The sequence below is a fragment of the Poecilia formosa genome, unplaced genomic scaffold, assembly GCF_000485575.1.
Source record: "Poecilia formosa unplaced genomic scaffold, Poecilia_formosa-5.1.2 Scaffold49, whole genome shotgun sequence".
Classification (NCBI taxonomy): Eukaryota; Metazoa; Chordata; class Actinopteri; order Cyprinodontiformes; family Poeciliidae; genus Poecilia; species Poecilia formosa.
This window is the reverse complement of record NW_006799988.1, coordinates 912,964-940,935: the sequence shown is the minus strand read 5'-3', so window position 1 is coordinate 940,935 and position 27,972 is coordinate 912,964. Positions and strand designations below refer to the sequence as shown.

Genomic DNA, 27,972 nt, shown 5'->3' with positions numbered 1-27,972 from the left:
CAGTGCGCGAGTGCGCGTGCACGCGGGCTCCGACGGAGCGCGTGCACGCGGGCTCCGACGGAGCCAGGGCGCCCCCGCGCGGACAGCGGCGCACACTGTGGTATGTCGCGCGCGCTCCTCAGAGGAGGGATCAGGACTTTTTTTTTTTTTTTTTTTTTTGGCTTGGGGCTTGGACCGGGACGGCAGGGCGAGAGGACGGCTCTCTGCTGCGGGAAGTAAGCGCACATCTCGTAGCTTTTCTTTCCCGCGTTGTCCTCCCGAATTCCCCCCCTTTTCCCTTCTGTGGAGATGAGGACATAACCAGCTTAGCGGGCCCCCGCTGCGTAAAAGTTTGAAGTGCCCAAGAGTCCAGGTAAGCTGCGCTCTTTTACGCACGACAGCTCTCCAGACGTGGTTGTCTTTACTCTTACTGTATCTGAACGAATTTGTCTCTTCTTCTTTTTGCTTCTTAATGAAATGTAACCCAAAACTTATGCTTGATTAAAGTTTGATCTGAGCATCCACGTCCTCTGAAAACTTCCAAACTTTCTTGAAGCTTAGTGTCTCGCTCTGCTCTCTTGATTGCATTTTTGTGTGTGCGTGATTTTCACTTGCAAAGTGAGGTGACTGGATTAGGCTCCTTGGAGAAGAGTGAAAACATTTGCAGGAGCGACTCCTCTCCACTGCGTTGTTTTCTGTCCGCGAGAGGGCGCCACAGCAAAGCGCGTGGCCCCTTAATCTGTCAGTCGACAATTCACAATTAAAGGAGAGCTAAGAATGATGAGTAAGAAAACTTCCTTTGGAAAACTTGTGGAAAGTGATTATTTCTTTCCATGTGGGCTCAAACGTTTAGGATCAGTTCGTAGGTTGTTTAATTAAAGATCCTCGAAGCTGGATAGATAATTATCCTGTGTTTTCTCGCTCTAAAGTGGCAGACATTTTGTTTTTCGTGAGGGTTTTGAGGTTTTTGTAAATTGCATAAACTCAGTGATTGTCACTTACTTGCTGTAAGTTGCTCAGATTTGTGCTGAGTGACAAATAAGAGGGACACAGGAGGATAATTGTTTACATGCTATTTCTGCTCCCCAGCAGCACTTAGTTTGGACTTTTTGTGGTATTAAAGGACGCTGCACGTGATGTTTCAACCTTTGGGTCACAAATGGTTCAGGATTTGGTAGGAAGCTAAGATACAAACACCCAAAGACACATCCGTTCACTCTTTCAACTGATACAGACTTTATCCAAGTGCAGCTGTCCAGGAAACAACCACCTTTTCAAAGTGATCATTGTGTGGCTGCACCGCCAAGCTAACCAATTTGTAGTTTGTGCTAATTTGATTTTGTGTGATTATCTGTGCAACGAAACAATATTTCTTGTATCTAGTGCAGGGGTGTCCAAAGTGCAGCCTGGGGGCCATTTGCGGCCCTCTGTAGGATTTTGCTCGAGACAGGAGCAAATCTGACATAGGTCATAGGTGGTTGATGCAGATGGACATTTTTTAGGGCAACATTTTTGCATTCATTTTAATTTTGAAGCAACTAGAAGCACAAACATCGGCCTACTTTTTCCCAAAAGTAAATTTTTCTTCTTTTCAAAGTAAGAAAACAATCAACCTGCCAAAAATTGTGAAACTGTGGACTTTTTTTTAAATGTTTTATATCTGCAATGATTCACAGATTCATTTTCGACAAAAATCCAACTATTTTCTTCTCTTTGATCAAATTGAAAGATTTTAAATTATTACCAAGCAGATAAGTACGAAAGGTTAGTTTTAATGCAACATTTACCATTTTTAAGGCTTTGGCCCTCATGGCAGAAAGTTTGGAGAGAAAACTTTTTTGTTAATGGTCCAAACTGATTTCCCCAGAGGCAGTGGAGGTTCTTTCAATAATCTCACCTGGGGGCCCTTCTTCTACTCTCTTTCTTTATTTTGTTAAACTTAAATGTTTCAGATTATCAAACAGATTTTGGTGTCAGGCAAAAAGAACCTGAGTAAATACAAAAAAGAAACGCAGATTTTGAATGATGATCACTTAAATATAACTTGTTGGATAACATGAAGATAGAAATTCATGCACAGTTGAGAAACATTGGCCTTTTTTTTCCAGCCTAAAAATGGTTAATAAGCCATTTAAAATGTTTGAGACTCCAGGGAATCACAATGGGAGCCATTATCTATAGAGCAGTGAGTCTTAAAGGAATGGCTGTCCTTTAAGACAGTGAATCATTAGTGATTCATCCAGAGGAAAATAAAACTAACATCTAATCCAGTGCAGGGCTCACGTTCCTCAGAGAAGGTCAGAGTTCGTGTTCCGTGATAGAGTTCCAAGAACAAAACCACAGTTTTTTTTTATCCACATTTGCCACAAATCTCTCAATGATCCTCAAGACATTTGTGGAAAATATTCTGAGGACTAATGAGAAAAAAAACTGGACCCTTTTGGAAAGTGTATGTTCAGTTATATCTGATATAAAACATACAGAGTTTCAGAAAAAGGTCAGTCGAAACACCGCGACGGTGGTGTGATGATCTGGTGGTCATTTGCTGCTTCTGGACCTGGACTACTGAGTTACTTTACGTATTTGTTGGAACTATGAATCGTACATGAATACCATGATCAAACTCATGGTATTCATGAGTGAACAGTAAACTAAGCAACCCTATGTCCACCTCTGATTGGCTAAACAAAAACAAAAATTTAGTTGTGACTGGTCTTGTTGCTGCTGCTGCATGGCCCAGATTCATTCCAAACTCCTCCCAACTGGGAATATTAAAACCATTCTACAAGGAGAGTGGCCTAAAATGTGTCCAGTGTATGAAATACTAGTTGCTTGTTAGCACAATGCTAGGGGCAGCTACGTTTTGTTTAGCTACTTAAAAACTGCCTTTTTATATGTACTTCGGTTGTCTTTGTCTCATATTGCAATTAGTTTGATGATCTGAAATATTAAGAGTGGATGGAAAAAAAAGGATAATAAGTCTGTGGAGGGATAAATATTTTTATTACAGCTTTTTCTATCTATACAAACTGTTTAAAAGAATTTGTGATCAGGGTAGATTCATCCAGTCCAGGTGCGTGAGTCCGCTTTAGTTTTTTGCTTCTCGTGGCTGCCTCAATGTAAAGCCAGGGTTTCTGCAGTTTTCGCCAACTCAAATTTAAGACTTTTTAAGGCCACTACGAATGTAATTTAAAACCTGTATCTCCACAGAAATGAACGAACTTTGTCTAACCAACTGGCAATAGATTTGCATTTGGCCTTTAGGCTACAGACACAAGAAAGACAAAGCTAGCTAACATACTGGTGCTAGCTAGCTAGCTAGCTAGCACCAGTATGTTAGCAGTGGATCATCAATAGCCTTGAGTCACAGAATACAATGAAGATGTCTTCATGTGATTCAAGCATTTGCCTTACAGAAACATCCCATGACAAAAAAAAACATATAGATTATTTGAAATTAAATAGTTCTGCCAAGACAACATTTAAAACCTGTGAAAAACATATTTAAGACCAACTTACTTGTTTTTCAGAATCAGAATGCTTTTATTGTTACATAAAAGCATGACAATTTATTTCAGTACAACCCATCCAAAGAAAGAAACAAAGATAAGGAAGACAGGTGACTATAGGGCTGCAGCCATGAAGGCACTTAAAAAAATGAATTTAAGACATTTTAAGGCTTTACTTTTAGACACATGAATTTAAGACTTTACAACATCCTGAAAGCGGTCCTGATACAAAAAAATCCTAAACAAAAATACTGAAAATATATTGTAAATGTTTGAGTGATTTAAAAAAAAATCTCAAAAACATCCAACACACATTTCCTGGTCTTCCTTAAGAGAAGACCATGAAACAGATTTGGCAGAAACAAATTACATACCAGCTTCAACGTGTACATCAATTATTGACTGGATATGCAGATAAGTAATACAAACTCTTTCCAAGCCTGCCCCTCAAGGCATGCTGCCCTTAATGTTTTAGGTGTTTCCTTGATTCAGCACACATGATTTCAATTGACGGCTGGTCAACAGGCTTTTACTGAACTACAATAATCTAAATCAGGTGTGTTAGAGGAGGGAGACATCTAAAACATGCAGAGCAGTGTGTCTTAAAGACCAGGGTTGGGGAAACACTGTCCAAGGCCATAGTGTACAGGTTAATCTGACTGTGACAGAGATGAAATCCTCTAGGATCTGTAGACTTTAGAAATCAACTGACTAAAAACTAAATATGAGGCCTATCGCTGGATACATAATCAAATTCATCAAAATATGTAGCTGTAATCAGTTTACTTTTGTGTAAACAGCCTGAAAATAATATTTTCCTAACCTGAAAGCAGGACGCTGAGTGCATTTCTACAGTTTATTGCTGAAGTTTGGTAGCTGCTTCTCATTTAAGGCTTTAATTTAAACTCTGTTTTACTAGTGTTCAATGATATCATTAATGTAACTAATTGTTTGGCAGCCATTTTTTTCACTCTGCAAAAACCATTGCCATTGTTTGCTGGATTTTTAATCTGAAACAGTTGGCTTGGAGAATAGATGAAATTGTGTTCAGAATTTCATAGACAACAAATTAACGCTCCAAGATGGAAACAATGCAAGTTTAATTTTTATTTTATCAGTTTGCTCCTAACACTTTACATTTTAACACGTTGCCAGCATGGAAAGAGCAGCAACGTTTGTGTCAGCTCATGTGGTGTGCCTTATTTCTTTTTTTTTTCCTTTTTCTTTGTTTTAGACAGAAGAAGAAGAAGAATTTAAAAAAAAAGAAGAAGATGATGCTGGCGTTGGAGACCGTCGTGCTCTGCCTTCTCCTCGGAGCCCTGACTCACGCCGAGAAAGCAGACTGCAATCGTGAGTGCCACCATCTCCGCGGCAACAGTAACAGTGCAACGCCAAGCACGTTTTAACCACATCCGCTGGTGTGCTTCTTTCAGAGAGGAGAGAATGTCCCATACACCTGTACTTCACCATAGACACATCTGAGACCATCGCGCTGCAGGAGTCGCCCCCTGGAGCGTTGGTGAAAAGCATCCGGGTTCGTCTTTTACCCACTGTTTTACAGAGCGACGAACTGAGAGGACACAGTTCTGACGGTTAATAAAGTTTAGTCACAGATAGGAAGATTTTGTTGCTGTGAAATTATCACAGTTTAATATACTGCTTTATGCATAAGCTAATCCAGACTCTAATGTAGTTCAGCTGGGAGTTGAATCCTTGTGTAGAAATGTGGCATATTGACCATAGAGATATCAAGGTTGCCATGGTAAATATTTGATTAGTAATTTGTGCTAGTTAATTAATTGTCAAAATGATCCAACATTTTTCTGCTAAATAATTAATTAGACCGGGCATTGAACAATGATAGGCATTATTTTATATAAATAAATCCAAATGTTATCTATGAAACGCACAGAGGTCAAATTCCCTCAGCAGTTCTTCAAAATGGCAAAGACAAGAAAACATGCCATTCCTTTAAAAACAACAAAAAAATTAACTGAAAATTCAAACTTGTCCATATTTTCAGTCAGTGAAATGAAAAATCATTTAAAAAAAAAAACTAAATTTCAAAATCCTCATCAAAAGCAGTCACGTTGATTCGTTAAGTTGTTGAGAATCTGAATAAATTCAGTTGAGGAAATAAATAAAATTTAAAAAAAGACAAAAATTGTTCACAGGCACTGCTTTTTCTACCGTACCAGTGAGCAGTGCTCACTCAGTTACTTTGGTTTACTTTATTAACCAACGTAAAAACTTGACATACCACAATAAATGTTTGGAAGCCAAATTCTTGTTTGTGTCCTTACCTCTAAGTAATTTCATCTTTTCGCTCAGCTTTACAAAAGCACAACTTTTAGTATCCTTGTTGATAACGTGAAAGCCTCAGAGTAAATTCATCTTCCAGATTCAGTCTCTCACTCTAAATATTGTCTCCAGATTTCTTAACAGTGAGTAATAAAGATTTTTTTGACCTCTGTGTCCTTCCTCCTCGCAGCTGTCATTCCACGTTGTTTGCCACAGTTCCTGTTTTTGCAATCTTTTTATGTATTACTCTCTCAGCAGATACAGCCGTGCTGCTGCAAAACTGCTTTAATTTCATTTTCTGACTTATGAATGTCATCACACATACTTGACAGGCTTTTGAAGGCAGGCACAAAGGAATAGGACAGATTTTCCAGAATAAATAGTTTGTTGAAAAATAGACACTGAAAACTGCCATCATGCCACAGTTGGCAGCAAATGTTAGCTTGCAGCAAGAAAGTCCTGGTTTTGAATCCCTGCCTGGGATTATTTTTTTGCACGTCTTAATAATAGTGAACTAATTAATGATACACTTTCGGATTTCTGTTTTCAAGTGAGTAAATCCCAACTGTGACATGTGAGTTTTCTGCTAAATCAAACGTACTTGTTCCCAAAAGAATGACACTAAAATCCGCACAGAGGCGGATTCTCGTAAGCTGTAGAAGTCATGTTATGTGTTTCATTTTCACCCACTTTCTTTGAGGCATTAAAGAAACGTTGTTCACTTTTTTCACCCTGTACTGTATGTAGTATGATGTTTTCTGTCGCTCCTTTTCCGTAGTCATTCACGGAGCAGTTTGTGCGGCGATTGAAAGATGAAGAAATCCGGAACGCTGTTCCAATCACCTGGGCTATCGGCGGACTGCACTTCTCCCAGACACAGGAGGTTTTCAGCCCCATCCAAGGAAAGGACCCGTTCCTCTCTGTAAGACCTACAATACGCACACACGAACTCACACAGGCCTGTTCCACAAATCCCCATTCATATTTGTTTAAACGTTAGAAAGACGTGTTGTGTTAATGTGGCCTATTAACTGCATCCATGTTGAAGCTTCAGGTAAACACAGATGTTGCTGATGTCAACATTTAAAGTTATTCTTAACTTATGCCAAAGCAGCATCTTGTGTGTTTTATCAAGTTTGAATATTTGTGATCACAAATAATAAATCATTTTGTTCATTAGCTTGGAGCCCTCTCAGACTTCATATTAAAATTCACGTTTGTTTGATGTTACAGCTGGCTAAGCTAACCACCCAATTTACATTTGTTTGATGTTCCATGTTATAAAATGCTCTGTTCAGTTCAAAGTTCTCAGAGGTCATGAACTTTTGAACATATTTCCGTACTATTCTTACAACAACCTACAATTACATATGCAGCTGGTGATCTATAGCCAAACTCAGGAAAAGTTTCCTTTCACAAATCTGTGTATGGCCTAGCCGAGTTCTCCCTTGCAAAAGGTATTGTGTTGTTTTTAAGCACTTTGTTGTTTAAGTAAAGGTTAAATAATAATAATGTAAAAAATTATTCATTGGTGGTTGTTAGGGCTGCGTGATATTAGAAAATGTAGCGATAATATCGGTGAATATTGCAATGATAAAATTTGCTCTCGTTTGTGCTTCCATCACTTCATAGCTGTTAGCATTTTGGGCATCTATTGCCATATGTTCAACTAGCTAAATGCTACATTAGCATGTAAAATTCAAGTTTGGGATATATTAACCAAAAATTATTGCAGTCCACGCAGTCCTGTGCTTTATGAACTTTGTACACACTGGTATTGTGATGACGTTATATTTGCGATATATTGTGCAGCTTTAGTGATTGCATGTTTGAAAGATGGTTTTATTCCTTGATTGTGTTTAAAAAAGATATTTGAGATGAGTAGCATTAGCAGGAATGGAGGTTGTTGGAGTACGTTGAACTTATTATCATGTTAAATGAGATGATTTAATGATATCAGGTGGATATGCTCAGCAGCAACAACATTTCAACTTTTAGTTCATGCTAACCGACCCAAAGTGTCTCAAGAAATAATCCTCCACATCACTCCAGCTGATATAACCCAGGATGGACCCCTGCTGTCATTCTGTTTACTCCACAGTCTGACCCTACCTACAGGAATGTTGTATTTAAAGCTAAGATTTATAATTATTAGCCAATTTTAGTGAGCCTGTGGACATTTTAACCCCAGTTTCCTGTTCTTAGCTGACAGGAGCCTTGAAAGATCTCCTTTCAAGGCTCTCTGTTGCCATGCCTTTCCGCTTCAAGGTTCAATGTGTTTTGCATTCTGAATGTGTTTTGCATTCTGAATTGGTAGTGAAAACATCTTTGTTATAATGATTGGATATTTAAGCTCATTTTGCACTCCAATCATTCGAAATCAGTCTGCCCCTCTTCTGCACCTTGGATAATTTCCTTTGTTTGCTCCATTCTCTGTCAACATGAAGATCCCAGTAGATTAGTAGTTTCTGAAATACTCAGGGCACAACCTGTCTATATAACACCAAAGGTTTTTCCACCTTGTGATGATCCGCTTGTTTATCTTTCCAGTCTCTTGTGAGAATTGAGAAGTACCTTGGAAAAGGGACCTACATCGACTGCGCTCTCCGAAGAATGTCCGAGGAGATGCTGCTTGGACCCGCTTCAAGTGTCACACCCCTGCGGTTCGCTGTGGTCATCACTGACGGCCACGTGACTGGAAACCCGTGTGGGGGCATCAAGGTCTCGGCGGAAGACGCGCGTGATAAGGGCATCAGGGTGTTTGCCGTGGCGGCATCGACGAACATCGAGGAGACGGGACTGAAAGAGATTGCCAACTCCCCGGCGTCGGTCTTCAGGGACGACTTCATGGCTGTGGACCTTAGCAAAGGCAGACCAACCATACACACCGCAACGATTGACCGCATTATCAAGACAATGGTAATGCTCAAACATACGTTCACACATTAAACTTAATTGATTTTACCTCTCGGCCTGACAGTTTCTTCTTCTTCTTTACAGAGACATATGGCATTCGTAGACGTAAGACTGGACTGTTACTAGTACTATCTTTGAAATATCTAAAGTAGGCAGTTACGTTCTCACTCACCACTTTATTTTTGCGTCACTAGTGTTATAATGTGTCGTGCCTGGAGACAAAAGGGCAACCTGGTCCAAAAGGGCACAGAGGACAGAAAGTGAGTTTTCCACATACACACTCACATGATCTCGACATATTTCAGCCGCTTTCCTTCGCTGATCATGTTTTAACTTGTTGACCAGGGAGCTAAAGGAGACAACGGTGAAGCAGGACTAAAGGGTGAAAGAGGTCGCCCAGGAGACCCCGGCATTGAAGGTCCCATTGGTCAGCCTGGTATCAAGGTGGGAGGGTCTCACCAACTGGATTTTAACTGAGCTTTGACGAGTACTAACATTTTATGAAGTGGTTTTCCTTTTTCCTCTCTTCATAGGGTGAACCTGGTTCAAAAGGCGAGAAGGTGAGACTTCAACTTGGTTTTGTGGGGATTCAAAAGATCTTCTTGCTCTGATAAAGGTGTTCAGGATTCACTCTGCTGATGCTATAATAATAATAATTGATAAGCATTTTTTTCAATCTGTCTGAATACAGGGGGAGATTGGAACTCAGGGCAAAAAGGTAGGTTTGGTTGATGATTTCAAACTTGTTACCTATTAGTACTGGTTTTCAACCAGTCTCAGTTTCTCTAACCGGGTCTGTTTATTGCCAATAGGGTGTGGCTGGTATTCCAGGACGTAACGGAACCGATGGACAAAAGGTAAAGTTTTACCACAGAGCTTGTAATCTTTTAAAACTACCTCTAGAGTTCTTTGGTGACACACTTATTTTGCAACTTTTCCCTACTTTCAGGGAAAACTTGGACGGATTGGTGCCCCAGGCTGCAAAGGAGACCCAGGCGACAGAGTATGACACTTATCATCATCGAAGGCCATTTGAGCATCTTTATAGTCAATTTATGATCAGAATCAAATGGTTTCCAGGGTCCCGATGGTCATCCAGGAGATGTCGGCGAACGTGGTCCTCCAGGAACTGATGGGGAGAAGGTAACACATTTGGTTGTAAAACCCTTACCTCTCACTCTTGCAGGTCACTGTTAAAAACTGCCTCATTGTTTCCAGGGTGACCCTGGGCGCCCAGGAAGAGCCGGTCCCCCTGGCCCGCCTGGAGAAGATGGATCACAGGTAAACCAGAAATGGACAGAGAAAGCAGATGTTTTCTGTTTCAGCTAATAGGTTAAACTCTGATGTTTCATTTGCAGGGAGAAAGAGGAAGTAATGGGTCACCTGGCGTTCCTGGAACTAAAGGAGCCTCTGTAAGATGATTAGGACAGATGAGTCCATTCAAACCCAAACTGTCAAATGCAATGAATGGTTGATCTGTACATGTTTTGTTTTCTAGGGAATCCCTGGAAGTCCTGGAAAACGAGGCGAGGAAGTAAGAGTATCCAGAATATTCAGATATTTTTGTGCATGTTCTGTCTTTGCAAAGCCTGATGGCCTTCTTGGCTTTTGGGGGGTTTTTTTAGGGAAGAAGAGGAGATTATGGGCCCAAAGGTGAACCTGGACCAGATGGTACCAAGGGAGAGAAGGTAGGTGTTCACACACCCATTTGTAAGAACTTTCTACAGAGTTTCTAAGGATTTTTGTAGAACTTTCCTCCCATATTGCAGCATCCAGATGAAGACCGATGTGATATCATTTCAGGGCGAAATGGGACCAGAGGGCTTGAGAGGAGTCCCTGGAGAACCAGGAAGCAAAGGTGCAAAGGTAGAAAGACCCATTTTATTAGATGAAGGTCAACGGTATGTCCTCATTAATATACTTTAACTTTCAATGTCTCATTAATATACTTTAACTTTCAATGTAACTTCCGTTGTGTTTTATCTAAACAGGGAGACACTGGCTTGCCAGGACCTAGAGGACCACCAGGAGCTTCAGGGGAGCCTGGAAAAAACGTAGGTTAAAAGCTGCATTTGACGAATCATCTCAAGAAATCCCGAGATGCCGTCTGACGCTGTTTGAACTTTAGGGCACCAGAGGAGACCCTGGTGATATGGGACCAAGAGGAGAGTCTGGGCAGCCTGGACCAAAGGTTACCAGCAGTAGATTTGTCTTTGTCCACAGTAATGTCATTCTCTGTTTACTTCATACGCGTTTTTACTTTCTTGGCAGGGAGATCCTGGAAGACCTGGCTTTAGCTATCCTGGACCAAGAGGAGATCCAGTACGAGACATAGGCACTTGGAGATCTTCAGCCTTTTGTTGTCAAGTTGCTTCAATTGACATGGATTGTCTCTGCTCATTTGTAGGGCGAAAGAGGGGACCCAGGCAAGCGTGGACCCCCTGGCAGCAGAGGAGACTGTGGTCAGAAGGGAGATCCTGGAAATAAAGGAACTCCAGGAGAGCCAGTAAGTAACTTCAAAGATGCATTTATGGATAATGTTTTACTTAGCATCTCAGCTAAGTGAGCCCTTTGCCTTCATCAGGGTGAACCAGGGCCCACAGGGGAACCAGGGCTAAGAGGACCCAGAGGAGGTCCTGGTCGAGATGTAAGTCAACAAATGACGTTAGGCACCTAGAGTGGTATTCTTAGCAAAACAGATTCCAAAGGTAAATTTAAGTTGTCTTCCTCGACAGGGAGATCCAGGTCCAGAGGGAGATCCCGGGCTTACTGTGAGAACACATCTAATTACAGTTTTATCAGTGAATGAAACAAACTCAGAGGTTTTAAAGGTCATGATTGTGTTTTCGCCCGCAGGAATGTGATGTCATGAACTACATCAGAGAGACGTGTGGCTGCTGTGGTGAGTTTAGTGTAGAAGCATCTAACCTCTGTTTTATGTTTATTACTTATTGGTTGCATTATTTTTAAATCTCCAGACTGCGAGAAACGCTGCGGGGCCCTGGATATCGTCTTTGTCATTGACAGCTCAGAGTCTGTGGGACTCACCAACTTCACCCTGGAAAAGAACTTTGTCATCAACACCATCAACAGACTGGGATCTTTTGCCAAGGACCCACAGTCCGAAACAGGTTCAGATGTCAAAGTGCAATGCCAACACTTCCAAAAGTGATTGTGAATTGAAGCACTCTAACAAGAAGGCCCTCTGCTTTCACAGGCACAAGGGTCGGTGTGGTGCAGTACAGCCACAATGGGACCTTCCAAGCAATCAATCTCAATGACAGCAACATCAACTCACTGACGGCATTTAAGGTTTCACCAACACTGGAACAGAAATAAACACTGACATACATTACAGAAAAGTTTATATTTAGCAGATGGCTCTTCCATCCTGTTGGCTGTATGAGCTGATCAGGTCTATTTTCACATATGGCTGAAGGAAGTTAAACAGAGATCAGATCTGACACCAGATTCATGTATCTCTCTACTTTGTCTTCAAGGACACCCTGCTTTTGATTTTTTGCTTTGGTGCTATTTATACTTGATGTGTTACTGAATGCTCCAACAACACTTGGACTTATCTGCACTAGAAACTGCTCAAAAACTTTTTAAGCTATTTCACAAACCATCTAAAATATTCCGTATCTGCTTGGAGGAGATGTTGTCTTAAGTATCACCCAGTATCATCCTGTATTTCCATACATCTGGAACTGGATTCTATGCATCAAAACCTCTGAGGCCCCTTATGAGGCAGATAGGGATATAAGCACACGTTACTTTACTAAACAAGTACTAAAGCTAAAAATTGCAATTCAGAAATATTGTCGTAGATATACATTGTGTGGCTTTTTGTGTCCATTTTTAACAAATCCATTGCCACCATCCTCTTCCCCCTTCCTGTCCAGGAAGCTGTGAAGCGGTTAGAGTGGATCGCAGGAGGAACCTGGACTCCATCTGCTCTTAAGTTTGCCTACGACCACCTGATCAGGGACAGCCGCCGAGCCAAAGCCAACGTCACGGTGGTCGTGATTACAGACGGTCGCTTTGACCCAAGAGACGACGACAGACTGCTGCCATATCTGTGCAAGTGCGACTGCTGTTCTGTGTCTTAAAATGTGGGACTGTGACGTTGCGCAAAAAGAGCCTTATCTCAGAGCTTGTTTTTGTTTTCGTCCGTATCGATCCGCGTGGACAGTCACCCGGGCGTCGACGTGAGTGCCATCGGCATCGGGGACATGTTTGAGCAGGTCGAGGAGAACGAGAGTCTGCAGAGCATTGCCTGCCAGAAGGAGGGCAGAGTGATGGGAATGAGGCGATTCGCAGACCTGGTGGCGGAGGAATTCATTGACAAGATTGAGACCGTGCTCTGCCCTGGTAAATCACACAGCAGATCAGTACTGTATGTACTGCATGTCTACTTGGTGGAGAGTTCAATGATAGTCTATAAACTGTTTGTTATTGTTTAATTTTTTTCTCAGATCCTGTCATCATATGCCCTGATCTTCCATGTAAATCAGGTAAGACCAGTCTTATTCGATGCTTCTAGGTATGGGGTTTTTTGTTTTTTGTTTGTTTTTTTGCAGGGTTGGACCAGCATTTCATTTGAAGGCCTGATTCTGGTTTGTTACGTGGAATGCCAGTATTTTAAAGATCGATTATGCAGAGTGACATATTACAATGTCTGTTAACATTTATAATTATGGAAAACTCAATTTCTCAGAAATGTTGAGTATTAGACATAGCACAGAACTCTTGGCCTACTTAATCGTAGGGAAGACTGCTTGTTTTTCTCTCTCCTCAAAAAAGGTAAACCAGAAAAGGCCATTGCTAAAGAGTCTACGGAGTGTTGTATCCAAGTACGTTAATGGAAAGTTGAGTGGAGGGAAAATGCCTAGTAGAAAAAAATAATAAACCAATATGGACAATCGCAGCCTTTTTGTGGCTCATCTAAGAAAAAAGTTTTGCTTTAATTTAATATAAGCCATATCCATCTAAATTAAAACTAAAATATCACTCTGTTGTGTTTAATGAGTTAATATTTGTGAATTCTACGTTTTGAATTCATTTATAAGAATCTAATACATGTATAACTGTTTAGTTTGCCAATGTGTCGTTAAAGCTGCAGCTCGTAACTTTAATAAAAATACATGTTTTTTTTTTTTACATATTTCTTAAAACTGTCACCATGTCATGACAGTATAATATGAGATAGATAATCTGCAAAAGGATCAACCTCATGAACGCGTTGCTGAATGTGCGAATGGTGGAGAAACAACTTATTGTTACAGAAAAAACGTTTGACTGCCGTCATCGGTGGCTATGCTAACTAGCCTTAGCATTCGTGACATGCTATGTTGACAAGGAGAAGCTGCAGTGGTAGTCAAGAGCAGGGGGAAGTATGGGAAGGTGAGCGCATGCCAATGGGCATGATTGACAGAGATAAAACCCTCCTCCTGGCTCTGATTGGTTGTTTCTAATTAGCACTGGGAAAAGGCAGAGGAGCTTGATTTTTTTTTTCATACATTATCTGTTTCATACGTAATGTCACGACATAGTGACAGTTTCAACAAATGTGTAAAAAAATAATTTTTTTATACTGCAGCTTGAGGGTCATTCAGACCAACAGAGGGCACTAAACAGCCCTCCGTTTGTTTATAGTTTGTTTGTTTAAAGCAGGGGCACCAACTCCAGTCCTCAAGGGCTGCCATCCTGCAACTTTTAGATTCACCTCTGCTCCAAAATGTCTGAATTCCCTCAGCATTCATTTCTCTCTGCAACAGGCTGGAAACGAGCAGTTTATTTGATCCAGGTGTGTTTGAGCAGAGACGCATCTAAAAGTTACAGGATGGTAGCCCTCAAGGACTGAAGTTGGTGACCCCTGGTTTAAAGTTTGTTTATACCTCTGGCCGGCCCTGTTAGGCCTCAAAAGGCATAAGATGAAATAAAATGGGTTTACAGGACTATTGTCAGAATTTGAAGGTAATTCAAGTTTCTCAACTTTAAAACATAAAATTGAACAGCTGCAAACTTTTCACCTCTGTTTTTCCAGTGTAACATTTGGAACGATGCTCATGTCTGCTTTCGTTGCTCACATTTATGCTTGTTCAGATGTGATTAACTCGTTTTAGACCAACTCGGTGTACCTCCAGCGCCATAACTGGTTCTGTTGATGCATTCGTGGGACGCCCTGCCCACAATGTTGTTCCACCCACTTGTTGCAGGAGGGGGCGTCACTCTGGGGGAAGCCCCGCCCCCCTGGAAGCCACTGGCCGAAGAAGGCAGCCCCCTTTTAGTCCCCACCTCACTGGAGAGTGTGGCCGGCCTGCTGAGCAACCTGAACAAGCAGCAGTATCCGGTTGGCATAGCAACCATGGCGTACACAGCCCAGAGAGCCAAACTCTCCCAGGGAGTGGACAGGGAGCAGTGGACCAAGCTGTTCATCGACTCATTTAAATATGTCTATGGCGACCTTATGGGAGACCCCGAGAAAGCCCTGGGGCTTTGTTAGTGCTACAGTGCTAACCATGCTACCTCGCCTCAATGACCTTGACTAATAATAAGCTTGCTAAAATGACTTGATTTGTGTTTAAATCATTTTGTTTTTTATTTTGAAGGTGCAATAATACATTTATAGGCCAATGAAATGAACTGCATGAAGCTTTGAGAGCAAACTTGTGTGTTTTTGTGCAAATGTGACGAAGAAAAAGAATTCAAAATGTAAATTAGGCTCTCTCTCCTATGACGGTGTATTAGGGCCGTTGTAGATTTAAAAAAAAAGACGTCATTTTCCAGCAAAAGAAAAACACTGACATTTTCTAATAATTTTTTTTTTTATCTAAAATTTCCTAAATTTTTTCCCCTTTTGATACTTAGAAATTTCCAAGTTGTTTCTAGCAAAATCCTGAGATTAATCTCAAAATTTCAGATTTTTCTTAGGGAGTGAGAGGAATTTTCCACATGTCAAAATCAGAAATTTCAAAAGAAAACTTCTAGAAATTGTCTGTTTTCATAGCAAATTTTCCACTTCAATCTCAGAAATTTGCACATTTGAGACTAATCTCAAAATTTTTGACTTTTTAGCAAAAAATTTCCTCCTCTTCCTTTTTATCCGTCTACAATGACCCTAACATGCAGTCATAACGCGTTTTTTGTCTCCTTGAGAAACATGTTAATTTCATACACATATTATTATTATTTTTTTTAGCATATTAGTCGAAAGCTATTTTGAGTTAAAATGGATGGTGTCGACTGTAGACCCGTTCATGTTACTTTTGCACAATGGCCCTGTAATGAAGCCTCATTTCCACTGTGAATCATGAGCTTTATGAATCACTCGAAATGTTTCCCTACTTTTTTCTCTTTTTTTTTTTTTTTTGCTGTTTTGCACATATCCATGGTTACAGCCTTTACTTTTATTCCCTGTGAGTGTTTTATGGTGGCTACAAGTAATTGCACATGGAAAATACCAGGTCTATAAATACATTTCACATTATTTTGTATATGAGTCAGAGGCCTTTGTATGTGTATGTTTGGGTGATGTGCTTGGCTCGGACAGAGACGGAAATATTGTACATTATACTCCTGGCTGGTGCATGACTTTTACAGCATGTGGCTTGGTCTATGAAGTCTGATGACTAGAAAGAATTGACCACCTTGTAGCTTTAACCAAATGTTACTTTACCAGCTCAGTGACTGCGTCTATCAGATGTGAACAATGTTATAAATAAAACAAAATGTAATCAATCCTTATGTGTTGGCAAGAAATAAAAAAAAAATGGCAGAGCAAACTCAAACAGCACTGTTTTTGTTGAACATTAATAGCCTTGATCGACGCCAGCATGTAAAGAGTTGTTGCATGTTATTGTATTTTCTCAGCCTTAACTTTTTGAACATCTGTGCTCCAGCTGTTGCTGACTGAACACTACGCTGTGTGTGTGTGCGTGCGTGCGTGTGTGTGTGTGTGTGTGTGTGTGTGCGCGTGCGTGGGGGTCTGTTTCAGAGCCAGCTGTGGCTAGTTGTGTGCAGAGGCCGGTGGACGTGATCTTCATGTTGGACGGTTCGGAGAGGATGGGCCTGGAGAACCACCTCCGGGCCAAAGAGTTCATCGAGAATGTGGCCCGCCGCCTGACCCTGGCCAACGGCCCGACCGACGACACCAAGGCCCGTCTGGCTCTGGTGCAGTTCGGCAGTGCGGGAGACCACAAAGAAGAGTTCCCGCTCACTCATAATCTCACCGTCATCGTGGATTCGCTGGCAGCTGTGAACTATTTGGACTCCTCGTCTGCTTTGGGCAACGCCATCATCTATGCTGTAAACAACCTGGTGATCAGACAGGTACTGTTCGTTCACACAAACAGGGTATGACAGTGGATTTGGTCTAACAATCAATCATTTTCAGTAGGCATGTCTACCTACTGATGTGCAAATGTATTGTCTGTTGTGATTCACTTACATGTTGCCTTCAAACACGTTCCTGGTGTCACCTAAGTATATGGACTCTATGCGTGAATTCACAACATCCCTGTTTAGTCCATTTTCTGAGATTAATCTCTAAATTATTCAAAAAATTTTTGTAAATTTTTGACTTTTGGATCTCAGAAATGTCCTTGTTTTGTCTAGTACATTTCTAAGATTAATCTACAAATCTTTGAGTTTTTTTGGTAGAAACTTGACAGAAAACTTTTTTTTTCTGTTTACAATGGCACTACTAGGCCAAGAAACTAGACTTGGACTTTGGAAAAAAGGAAATTGTCTCTTCTACCAGCTAAAAGCTACATGATTTGCTAGCTGGTGAATCCTGTCATTGCTGCAGTAAATTCTCATCTGTTTGGACCCGACATTTTTACAAAATGCGTGACCCGAATGCCTTTCTCAAATGCTAAATTTTTCTCAAATGCTAAGCCCCCTCTCCCGCTTTCGCATTTGCAGAATCAACGGCTATCCCGGCGCAACGCTGAATTGGCCTTCGTCTTCATCACAGATGGAATAACGTCCACCGACCAACTGGACGAGGGCGTGCAGGCCATGAAGAGAGTGGAAGGCGTTCCCACGGTGATCGCTTTGGGAGGCGACACCGACGAAGAGGTGCTGCGCCAGGTGTCAATGGGAGACTCATCTGCCATCTTTAGGGGCGACGACTTCTTCGTGCTGGGCAAATCTGCTTTCTTTGAGCGCTTCATCCGCTGGATTTGCTAGTGAGGAACTGCAGTGCTCTGCACAATAGCGTTAGAAGCCATTGAAGGACAGAGGGACCAGCTCCTTCGGTCTAACATGTAAAACCCACGCAGAGGCACCAGATGTAACTCTGTGACCATTATCATTCCTGGATAAAAAAAAAGCACTGAGGTGGCTCTATATTGTGTTGTGTTCGGGAAGAAAATTTGCTTGCAAAATTGAAAGGAGCCTATTCAGGTCCGACTCTTTACACACTTCCAGAACCAATGTGTCCATTTACACGTCTTGTCAGCACTGCTACAGTAGGTATGCCACAGGAGAAATTTGTGATTATTGAGTAGTAACCAAGCACACTACAGGTTTTACATCTTTTTTTTTTTTTTGTTTCTGTTTTTTTGTATAATGTTCAGCTTACAGGAACAAACTCTTATCTGTCATTTTCTCTTTGACCCAAACTTACACACACTATTTCTTTAAAAAGGTTAGTATTTACATTAATGGTGCTAAACAGTATCTGGGATGTTCTGAAAAATTCATATTGTACTGTTATTTGTGTCATTTATTCTGGAGATAAACAACAACAAAAAAATAAACTAAATGTTGTTCTGACTAAGAAATCTTCCAGATGAATGCCAAGCAGGAACAGACCGGGAATCAATAAAATCTGTCTAGAAGGTTCAAATAAAGACCAAAGTGTGACCCCAACACTGTGTTTTGTATTTGTAACATCATTATAATGTATTACCATCGTTCCATTTCGTATTTCATCCTGGCGAAGTGGTTCAGAATATAAAATGAATACAACTAGGTTTTGATAAAGAGGACTTGTTATGAGAGAGACAGTAGAGCACACAATTTAATAGCCAGATGTGTTTTGATGCTCTTAAAACTTTACAGCTTTAAAGTCCAGCAATAATCAGTCAAATTACAGGCTTCCATCTCAATAGCTGAATTATTTCATAATTCTGAAATACAGCGGGCATTAATGCAGGATGCATTGTTGTACCATTGTATTATTTCCAATATATTTGGACTGAGGCTGACAAAAATAACCTCCTGACTCTACAAGCTAAATTAGATTCCATCTACGAAAGAAAGGCCCGGTGAGCTTTTGTCAGGTCCAGAGCTAAATGGATTGAGGAAGGGGAGAAAAACAGTTCATACTTCTGCAGATTGGAAAAGAGAAGACAAGTTCAAAATCACATTCAATCCTTTATTATTAACAACAATGAATGTACGGACCAAATTCTAATTGCCAAAGAAATTAGCAACTTTTATCAAAACCTTTATCGCTCCTCCTTTTCAACCCCAGACTGCGACCTTCTGCTAGACCAAGTCAAAGACTTCGTCCCTCAAATCTCTGAGGATTTCAAGGAAAACTGTGACAAAGACATTAATATGGAAGAACTAGACAGCGCCATCATGTGCTTGAAACTGGATAAATCCCCGGCCCTGATGGTCTTACAGACAAGTTCTATAGACATTTCTGGGTTTATCTAAGATAATTTATATTCCAGGTTTGTATAGAGATCTTATGTAATAATTCACTTCCACACAGCATGAAGCAAGGCTTTATCACCCTTATACCAAAACTAGGAAGAGACAACAAGGTTCTAGACAACTATGGTCCGACTACTCTTCTAAACTGTGATTATAAACTATTGACATACATCTACACAAATAGATTAAAGTCTGGGCTTAAGGATGTTATTTCTGAAACTGAGGCAGGTTTTATGTCCAAACGATTTATACACAATAACATCTGACTGGTGCAGGATTTACTTGAGTACAGTAACCTGATTGAGGATAAAGGCTTCATTCTTTTCCCAGACTTCTACAAAGCCTTTGACTTGTTGGAGTATCGGTTTCTTTTCAAAGTTTTACACTTGTTTGGATTTGGGCCTAACTTTTGTAGAATAATTGAAAGCTTTTATAACGGCACCACAAGTTCAGTTGCACTTCCACACGGTACGTCTCCATGTTTCACCATTAACAGGGGAGAAAAACGGGGTTGCAATATTTCCCTCTTTCTCTTCATCTTGGCCGTTGAAGTGATGAGTATCTTAATAAAAAACTCAAATATACCTAAGTTGAAGATTTTTGATGACCAAATTATAATCAATCAACTCGCTGATGATGCCGGTTTTTTTGAAGAGTCTCTAGACCAAACCTCTAAAGTTCTGGAGTTTTTTAATACTTTCTCCAAAGCATCAAGATTAACCTTAAACCTGCAGAAGTGTGAACTGATGGTGATTCATGGCTCTGATTTGACATAAGCTTATAGTATTCCCATTAAATCTTCAGTTAAATATCTTGGAATTTTAATAACCAGAGATGCTAAACTTAGTGAAACCGCTAACATAGAGAACACAATACAGAATTGCAAATCTCAGTTAAATAGATGGCTCCAAAAGGATCTGACCCTGTTTGGGAGAACCTGTTTAACCAAAATGGAGTCACTTTCCCAATGCATATACCCAGCCTATTCTATGGCCATTCCTAACAAATATATTAAAGCTATAAATCAATTGAACTTTAATTTTATCTGGAAAAATCGAGTCCACTATTTAAAGAAAGCAAATATGGTAAAAGACTTTAAAGATAGAGGTTTACAAGCTATTGACTTTGAATGTTTAAATGTGGTCTTAAAGGTAAACTGGTTGAAATCCTTTTTAATGAATGGAAATAGTATCTGGTTTTATCTCCCCAAAGGTTTGTTTTAAAAAAATTATCATTTTTTTATTATTAAAAAATAATAAAGGTAAGAGTTTTTTTGTTGTTGTTTTTTTTTGTTTTGTTTTTTTAAGATTGTGACCATAAATCTCGGGTGTTGTATCACCCTGAGTCTAATATGAAGTCATATCGTTTTGAATGTAAAGAATAAATTTTATGTTTTCCTTTAAGAATATAGCACAACCTCCTCCATTCCCATTTATCCTGTCTTTAGGCAGAACAGAGTAACCATGAATACTAAACTACTAAACAGAAACGATGGTTTGAGCCATGTTTCTTGAATGCATATTATATCTGGTTTTGTATTTAGATTATTAATGAAGCCTTAAAATTCCTGACCATTTGCTATTAGGCTGCAAGCGTTCCATTGTAATATTAGAATTATGTGATAGTTTGAGATGTCTCAGGTTCAGTTGTTTTTTCCCCCGTTTTCGTTTCTTCTTGATTTTTTTCCCAAGATAAATCTTTGACATTGAAGAATTTTATTGCTTCCTTTACTATGATTTTTATTTTTTCAGTTTTAGGTTTTGCTTGTTCTGAGCAATTTATGATATATGCAAAAAAAGGAATACATTTTTCTAATGTAATATTACACTGATTATTGTCTACCACTTTATTCCTTTCATAACTTGTTTTTGGAGCATTATCATTATACTTTACCTCTCTTACTGCTTCAGCATAAGTAATTTTCTTATCAATTTTAACTTTTTGAATTTCAGCTGCCTCTTTTCTTACCATGCATCCTGCATATGCTGCTGTATGACTTTCTCCACAGTTACAATATTTAACAGGATTATTTCCACACTCACCATAAGGATGTTTGCCTCCACATCTACCACATCTCTGTTTCTCTTTACAAACGTTTGCAGTATGTCCATATCTTTGACATTTATAACATCTGAGAGGAGGTGGAATATAGGCTCTTACATTAAAGCTCATTTTCTCCCCATTCTTAAAAGCCTGTAATCGTTTGATACCTGTAATCTCTCCTCCTTTGATTATTTTCTTTAGTTCATCCAAGTTTTCTCCTACAGGAATCCCTGATATTACTCCTTTTACTCCTCTTTCTTCCTCCACAAGCTTTCTTTCCAGCACTTCTTTACTTACACACCATTTTTAGTTTTAGAGCGTTATTCTTTTGTTCAGCATTTTTACAAATGATAAGTAGGCTTCCATCCCTTAAGACTTTAGCTAGTTTTACATCTCCAATAGCTCTCTTTAATTCGTTTGACAAACTGATAGGACTTACTCCAATCATATCCTGTCCAGCCTTAAATTTTAATATCATTTTAAAATCTTCCATCATTATTTTCTTCCTTATCTCAGCTCTTTCTTCCTCATCCTCAAGAGATCTTTTACCAGCATTTATTCCCTTTTTAGCCTTATCTTTCCCACCTCCTCCTCTTCTTTTTTCTACCATAGACCATCCTATATTCATATTTTCATCTTCTAAAAGTCCCTCACTACTACTAGCCATCTTGATCCACTCACAATCCAGATTATGGCAAAAACACCTTTAGATTTGATATAGTAAGCGCCAGGTAACATATATTATCAGGTGCTATCGACGGAGCGTTCCTGTTTTGTTTTGTTTTTGTTTTTTGTTTTTTTCAAATATCACTCGAACCAAGATGTTACCCCTCCCACCTCTTCCTGCTTCGTGTCTGTGAGCTCAAAATGTCATAGACGTTCATAAAGACTCCTTCATGGTCAGGTCAGGTGTTATGTCAGTCTTATGCACACCGTGTCAAATAAAGTGTTACCGAAAGGGTTATGCAAATAAAATAAAACCAGTAAGAAAAGTATAATATTTTCAAGAATTTCTTCAGTTTTAAAATTACATTTCAATCACTTTATTACATACAATTATTCAAACAGAAACTTATTTAAAATAGAATACCAGAATAACTATTTTTACCATTCAAAACATGCAGTCGTAATTATTTTTGATTTTATTCAATAATTGAAATAATCTGTGTATGGAGACATGAAATCAAAATGAATGAACTACAGACGTTTAAGAGTCAAGTTAGCGCATTTTGGCCCTTAAGGGACGCCGTAGCGAAGTACATTCTCGTGACACAGCGGTGTAAAGAGATCTCTGCTTCTGAAAGGTAAATCTTTTTTCTGCACAGTTATTGGCCCGCCTTTGTTTGTGTGGTCAGATGCACTTTCTTCAAGTGTAGAGTTACCCACTGCCCGCTGGCAGACTAATAAAAACTTCTGAAAATCATAAGAACAGAAGATAGTTTCCAGGGAGCAAAGTTCTATATTACACAATCACCCTGCCAGCATGCCTAGGTGGCCCCATATGGGGGAAAGGTGGGCTGGCATATGGGTCCCATATAGGTTTGTCCGCGGGTTCCACGGTGAGCCCACATGGGTTTGCCCATGAAGGGCCCATGTGGGCTGTGGCCCTTACATGGGCAAACCCATGTGGGGCCACCATGGAACCCGCGGAAAAACCCATATAGGTCCCATCTGGTCTGCCCTCCTTTTACTCATATGGGGCCCACGTGGGTATGCTGGCAGGGCAAAGACAAGAAAATGAAAACAGAGAAAATTTTAAAAAGTCGCATGTGAGCATATTTCTTTATGAAATACGTATTCATTTATTTTGCATCTAAACAAAGACTCGATGTTACTTGAAGCAGCCATGCATCATAATTAAATTGCTTGCAAAGTCTCCAGTTCTTCCAGTATGGAGGGGGAGCCCCTTTCGGCCCTCTGCACCCCCGCTTTGGTGGTGGATGTGGACAAAGTGAAGAGAAACGCGCAGAGGATGATGGAGCGCTGCCACCAGCTGGGAGTCCAACTCCGACCGCACATGAAGACCCACAAAACCCTGTACGGAACCGCGCTCCCTAACACTGATGAAGCCGACGTTTCCATCAGGGATGCTGTAATATGTGTGTATGTGTGTGGGTGTGTGTGCGTGTGTGTGCCTTTCTGCAGTGAGTGTGCTGACATCATGACAGGTGGATCCCGGAGGTGCATTGTGGTTTCCACCCTGGCAGAGGCCACTTTCTATGCTGACCATGGCTTTGATGACATCCTCTATGCATACTCTCTTCCCTTTGACAAGGTATTCTCCAATGAGGCTTCCACATGCCATTATACTGTAGTTATTATTATTATCGGCAATGCAGTACTTCCACTCCCTTTCGCCACAGTCTGTCATTTTATTCCCTCTGTGAGTTTTAAACACACAGCGTCACTTTATAAAAATGACTTGTGAATATTGTAGGAGCCATTTATCCTTTCTGGTGTTTATCGCCACCAGGGGGCGTATTTAATTTTGAGTTCTGAGTGTCTGATGGGGGGATGGGTTATTTAAGGTCAAGCATCATTCTGTTCAGATGTTGTTAATAGGCAGAGGCAAACAGTTTTCTACTGTGCATGGTTTGGATGGATGTCGAATTTATATGGATATAAATGGAAACAGTAAGACAATGGACATTGTTCTGACAAATAAATGACTTTATTTTATGTCAAACGGAAGATCGGCATCATGAATCTTAATTGAGCGCAAGGAAAACCAACGCCTTTCAAGAACAACCACCAGTAGCCTAAAATATAGGATTTTAGCCGCTACAAATATTGTGAACATTTCTAGGGTCAACAAATCAATCATTTCATTATAATCTGAATATTTATGTCTCAAAAGACATGCAGAGCCTCTCTGTGAAATACCTGCTAAGCATCTGCGTTTGTAGGTAGAGCGCTGTGCCGCTCTGTCGGAGAGGCTGGACCTTTTCCAAGTTCTGCTCGATCATCCCGATGCGCTGGAGCGGCTCCGGAAGAGGCCACTGAAAGGCGGCCGGCGGTGGCACGTGTGGCTCAAGCTCGACTGTGGCAACGGGAGAGGTGAGCATGCTGGGTACGCTGCAAAAACGCAAAATCTTATGAAGTTTTTTTTTTAGTCTGGTTTCTAGTGCAAATATCTTTGTACACTTGAAATATAAATGACTTTTCAGCAAAAAGTAGTAAATAATTCTAGTTCCATTGGGAGATTATTTCACTTATGGGAAAAATGTCTCATTGTACGTGGCATAATCTTCCAGTGGACTTGTTTTTAATCAATATTAAGGAATTATTTACTTAAAACAATTTCCTATATCTTCCTGAATAGTTACTTTTGTCTTATTTAAGATATTTTCACTATAAACTAGACCAAAAATACTTGATAATATGTAGTGTTTGTGCAGTAAAACAACAACTCCATCGCTCCTGATCGTTCGGCGACTGTGAGTTTGCTCTTTGGTGCAGCTGGCGTCCTGCACTCAGAGCCAGAGGCGCTTCAACTGGCTCAGGCCGTCGCTGAGGCAGATGGCGTGGAGCTGACTGGGGTGTATGCCCACTGTGGGAACACGTACAACTGCAAAGGGGTGGAGCAAATACAGGCCGTCGCCCAGGAAACCACCAGCTTTACGCTGCAGTTCATGGAAAAGTAAGCCAAGGGTTTAAAATAGAGGTTAAGACTGATATGAATTTAGGAAATCTTGAGTCCCCAGGGTGGCAGGAGTGTGTGAGAATGTGTTTGTGTGAGGCTGAATGTTAGAAAAAAATAAAATATTGAATATTGATAAGAGTGCTAGTCCCACTGTCTTGCTACCAGCAAAATAATCACCCGGTACAACTCGTACTTTTTAAAAAATCATTATTAAGCAGTTATTAACATCAGTCAAGCTTCAATATATTGTTGAAAAGTAACTTGAAAGTAGTTTTGTTTTATTTCAAGTGTACTAAGACATTTGAGCTGGAAACACCCTTTAATTTTTATGTATTTGCTATTTGAATTTTCTTTCAAATCTTTCACCAGTAGCCCTTACAGCAGCAATTTGTTATTAAATGTAGTTATAATGAAAGCTTCTATGACCAAATGTTTTTTTGTTTTCTTTTTTCACCTGGCAGATTGAAGGCCGTTGGCATCAGCTGCAAGTCCAGCATCGGCTCCACCCCCTCCTGCAGTCATCCCGTCTCAGACATGGGAAAACTGAGCGAGGTGCATCCTGGAAACTATGTCTTCTACGGTGGGTTACATTCACGTCGGTGCATGGCAGCTGGAAAAACAAACAAACAAAAAAACATTGGAGGACAAATTATTTCTGTTGGGTTTTAGACGTCCAGCAGTCTATGATTGGCTCGTGCGGTCTGGAAGACGTGGCTGTGAGGGTTTTGACGAGGGTCGTAGGACACTGTCCCCATAGAAACCAGCTCTTGGTCGACTGTGGATGGACGGGAATCAGGTGGCTTTACGAGACCCTCTTTTGTGCTGCTTTCATTTGAACCTGCAAACTGGATCCCTTTGCTGGTGGAAATGTGTCCTGTAACTTTCTGACATTGTTCCTCACAGTTTGGACGGAGCTGGAAAGCTTCCCACTGGATACGCTATGATCGAAGGCCACCCAGACCTCAAGTAAAACCTGTTTCCGCTTTCTTTCTGGTCTCCAAACTAAAAATATGTGTAGCAGGTTAACTAATTAAATATGTTTTCTTCTAGGTTGTTGTCTATGACTCAAGAGCATGGGAGAGTGGAGCCCATCTCAGGTCCACTGGACTACAGCAAATACCCCATAGGCTCTCTGCTCACACTGATCCCCTATCATGTTAGTGTTGTTACTCTGTTGTGACTGATAATCAAAATGGTTTCTTGAGTCTGTAAAGTAAAACTTCCTCAAATGTTCTACACACTTTACCGTCTCCTTCTGCAGTGCTCCAACTAATTTAAATACAAGCAATAATCTGTTTTCTATTTGTTTTGGTTGTTTTTTTTGTAGCAGAAAGCAGATGTTATGTAGTTTCCCAGCACTCAACCCCAACTAAGGAACATTTACTCCACTACACATGGATACAAGAAGTAGCAAACTTGATTAGAGGGCAATTAACGGATAAAATATATTTTATTTTCTAGTTATTTGGTGCCCCAGGCAACTGTCCATTTAGCCCGTATCACAAACCTTCACTGCACTTATCATTTAGCAGAGATGAGTTAAACAAAATAGCAACGTTCGCCTTCTTATATAGGTCCACAAATCTTGTTTGACCCTTTAAAAACAAAGATTTTGTAATATTTTTAAATCCATTTACATAAAATGTTGTTTTATTGTAAAATTTGAAGAATCAAAAATAATTTTTATGATTAGTACTTATTTTTATTCAGGTCCATTTTTTTATTTATTTAATTTTTGATTATTTTTTTCACTTTGATTTGTATTATCAGTTGGTTGTTTCTGCTCTAGAGTGCTTGATGATGCATTGTTTTTCTTATTAGTTGTTTTACTGGGGACTTATTCAAGTATACTTACATTATTATGTTAATATGCATTTCCCCTTTTGATAAATACATTTTAGAAAATAAATTTAAACAACAAAACATTTTCACTTTGCACCATCTTCCTGTTTAATTGTCTTCTTCTCTCTATGCAGTCGTGTGCGGCGGCCGCGATGCACCCTGTGTACCATGTGCACTCTGAGGGTCGCCTGATGGGAAAGTGGACACCCACCCGGGGGTGGTGAACATATGTCCAGACGTGCACTTGAAGAAGCTGGAGATGAATCAATATAAAGAAAAGTATGATTATAAGAGAGGGAATATTGCATCATTCCTTATTATGTAGATAGATTGCAAAAATAAAACTTGTGAGCTAACACAGTGAGCAGCAATGGAAGCCCTGGAAGTGGAAGTGGAAATGTGGGGGTGAATACTGTCTGATTTCTAATAAATCAAAATCAGAATGAGTTGTAAAAATTCTGTGATTATTTCATCAACGCCATTACAGCTTTTGTAATAGCATTGCAAAAGCAGGACTGTTATAGTATGCAGTATTGTTATAATACACAGCTCTGTGGAAACTCTTCTACCATCTGGAGGGATACATTTATTTATTTGTTGCATTTCCACTTAAATCGAGCATGAATTGCTGAATTTGTCAAACAAAAAATCGGATGAGAATTATTTTAATATGGTTATGAGTAAGCATAATTCTGTAAGATTAGACTCGATAGACTTTAAAATTTTGGACATATGTGATATTTAAAAAGAAGACCTTACTCGTTTATATTTCATGTTTTAAATTCAATCTGTAAAATCAATTAAATTTGAAATAAAAAGCATCCAAGCTTTTAAAGCAGAATCTTAAAATCAGCTGAGCGTTTTTAAGAATTTGCTTGAAATAATAAAAATGATTATTTAATTACTACATATATGAAGAAAAATAAATGGGTGTGTCTCGTGATTTAGTGAGCATATTTTCGTTAAAGACAAAATAAATGGTGATTATTGTCCAATTTTAACTTGCAATAAAAACCATATTGATTAATATTCTAACGAAAAGAACCGAAACCACATTTAGGTGCC

The 27,972-nt window shown here is 39.9% G+C and overlaps 2 protein-coding genes and 1 long non-coding RNA gene across 6 annotated transcripts; 2 read left to right on the top strand and 1 right to left on the bottom strand.

The window, feature by feature from the left end:
* Positions 1-149: 149 nt before the first annotated feature.
* Positions 150-18,584, top strand: LOC103138367 (collagen, type VI, alpha 2). Of its 4 annotated transcripts, none has more exons than XM_007552529.2 (32): positions 150-352; positions 4,723-4,838; positions 4,922-5,022; positions 6,568-6,711; positions 8,340-8,708; positions 8,790-8,810; positions 8,900-8,965; positions 9,051-9,149; positions 9,239-9,265; positions 9,397-9,423; positions 9,518-9,562; positions 9,655-9,708; positions 9,786-9,848; positions 9,924-9,986; positions 10,064-10,117; positions 10,204-10,239; positions 10,331-10,393; positions 10,509-10,571; positions 10,697-10,759; positions 10,834-10,896; positions 10,977-11,027; positions 11,113-11,211; positions 11,290-11,352; positions 11,441-11,476; positions 11,562-11,607; positions 11,684-11,836; positions 11,923-12,017; positions 12,611-12,792; positions 12,901-13,079; positions 13,184-13,222; positions 16,705-17,039; positions 17,634-18,584. In XM_007552529.2, exons 2-32 carry the CDS (start codon positions 4,760-4,762, stop codon positions 17,898-17,900), a joined length of 3,045 nt encoding a protein of 1,014 aa, XP_007552591.1. In that variant the 5' UTR covers positions 150-352; positions 4,723-4,759; the 3' UTR covers positions 17,901-18,584. The 4 variants fall into 4 exon arrangements, with proteins under 4 accessions (XP_007552591.1, XP_016527259.1, XP_016527260.1 ...); XM_016671773.1 differs by having other exon boundaries at positions 150-361; positions 4,752-4,838; XM_007552528.2 differs by lacking the exon at positions 150-352 and adding an exon at positions 4,086-4,581.
* On the bottom strand, positions 14,223-14,920 carry LOC107836319 (uncharacterized). Its single transcript, XR_001662201.1, has 2 exons — positions 14,582-14,920; positions 14,223-14,347 (listed from the first exon to the last, which is right to left on the bottom strand). It is a non-coding gene; the product is annotated as an uncharacterized LOC107836319 (long non-coding RNA).
* A 4,067-nt stretch (positions 18,585-22,651) lies between the features above and the next one.
* LOC103138366 (D-threo-3-hydroxyaspartate dehydratase) lies at positions 22,652-27,357 on the top strand. The gene is made up of 10 exons (XM_007552526.2): positions 22,652-22,726; positions 23,297-23,459; positions 23,568-23,697; positions 24,329-24,479; positions 24,882-25,062; positions 25,527-25,645; positions 25,735-25,861; positions 25,969-26,031; positions 26,116-26,221; positions 27,042-27,357. The coding sequence occupies exons 2-10, from the start codon at positions 23,314-23,316 to the stop codon at positions 27,129-27,131; spliced, it is 1,113 nt and encodes a 370-aa protein (XP_007552588.1). The 5' UTR covers positions 22,652-22,726; positions 23,297-23,313; the 3' UTR covers positions 27,132-27,357.
* The last annotated feature ends 615 nt before the right edge of the window (positions 27,358-27,972 follow it).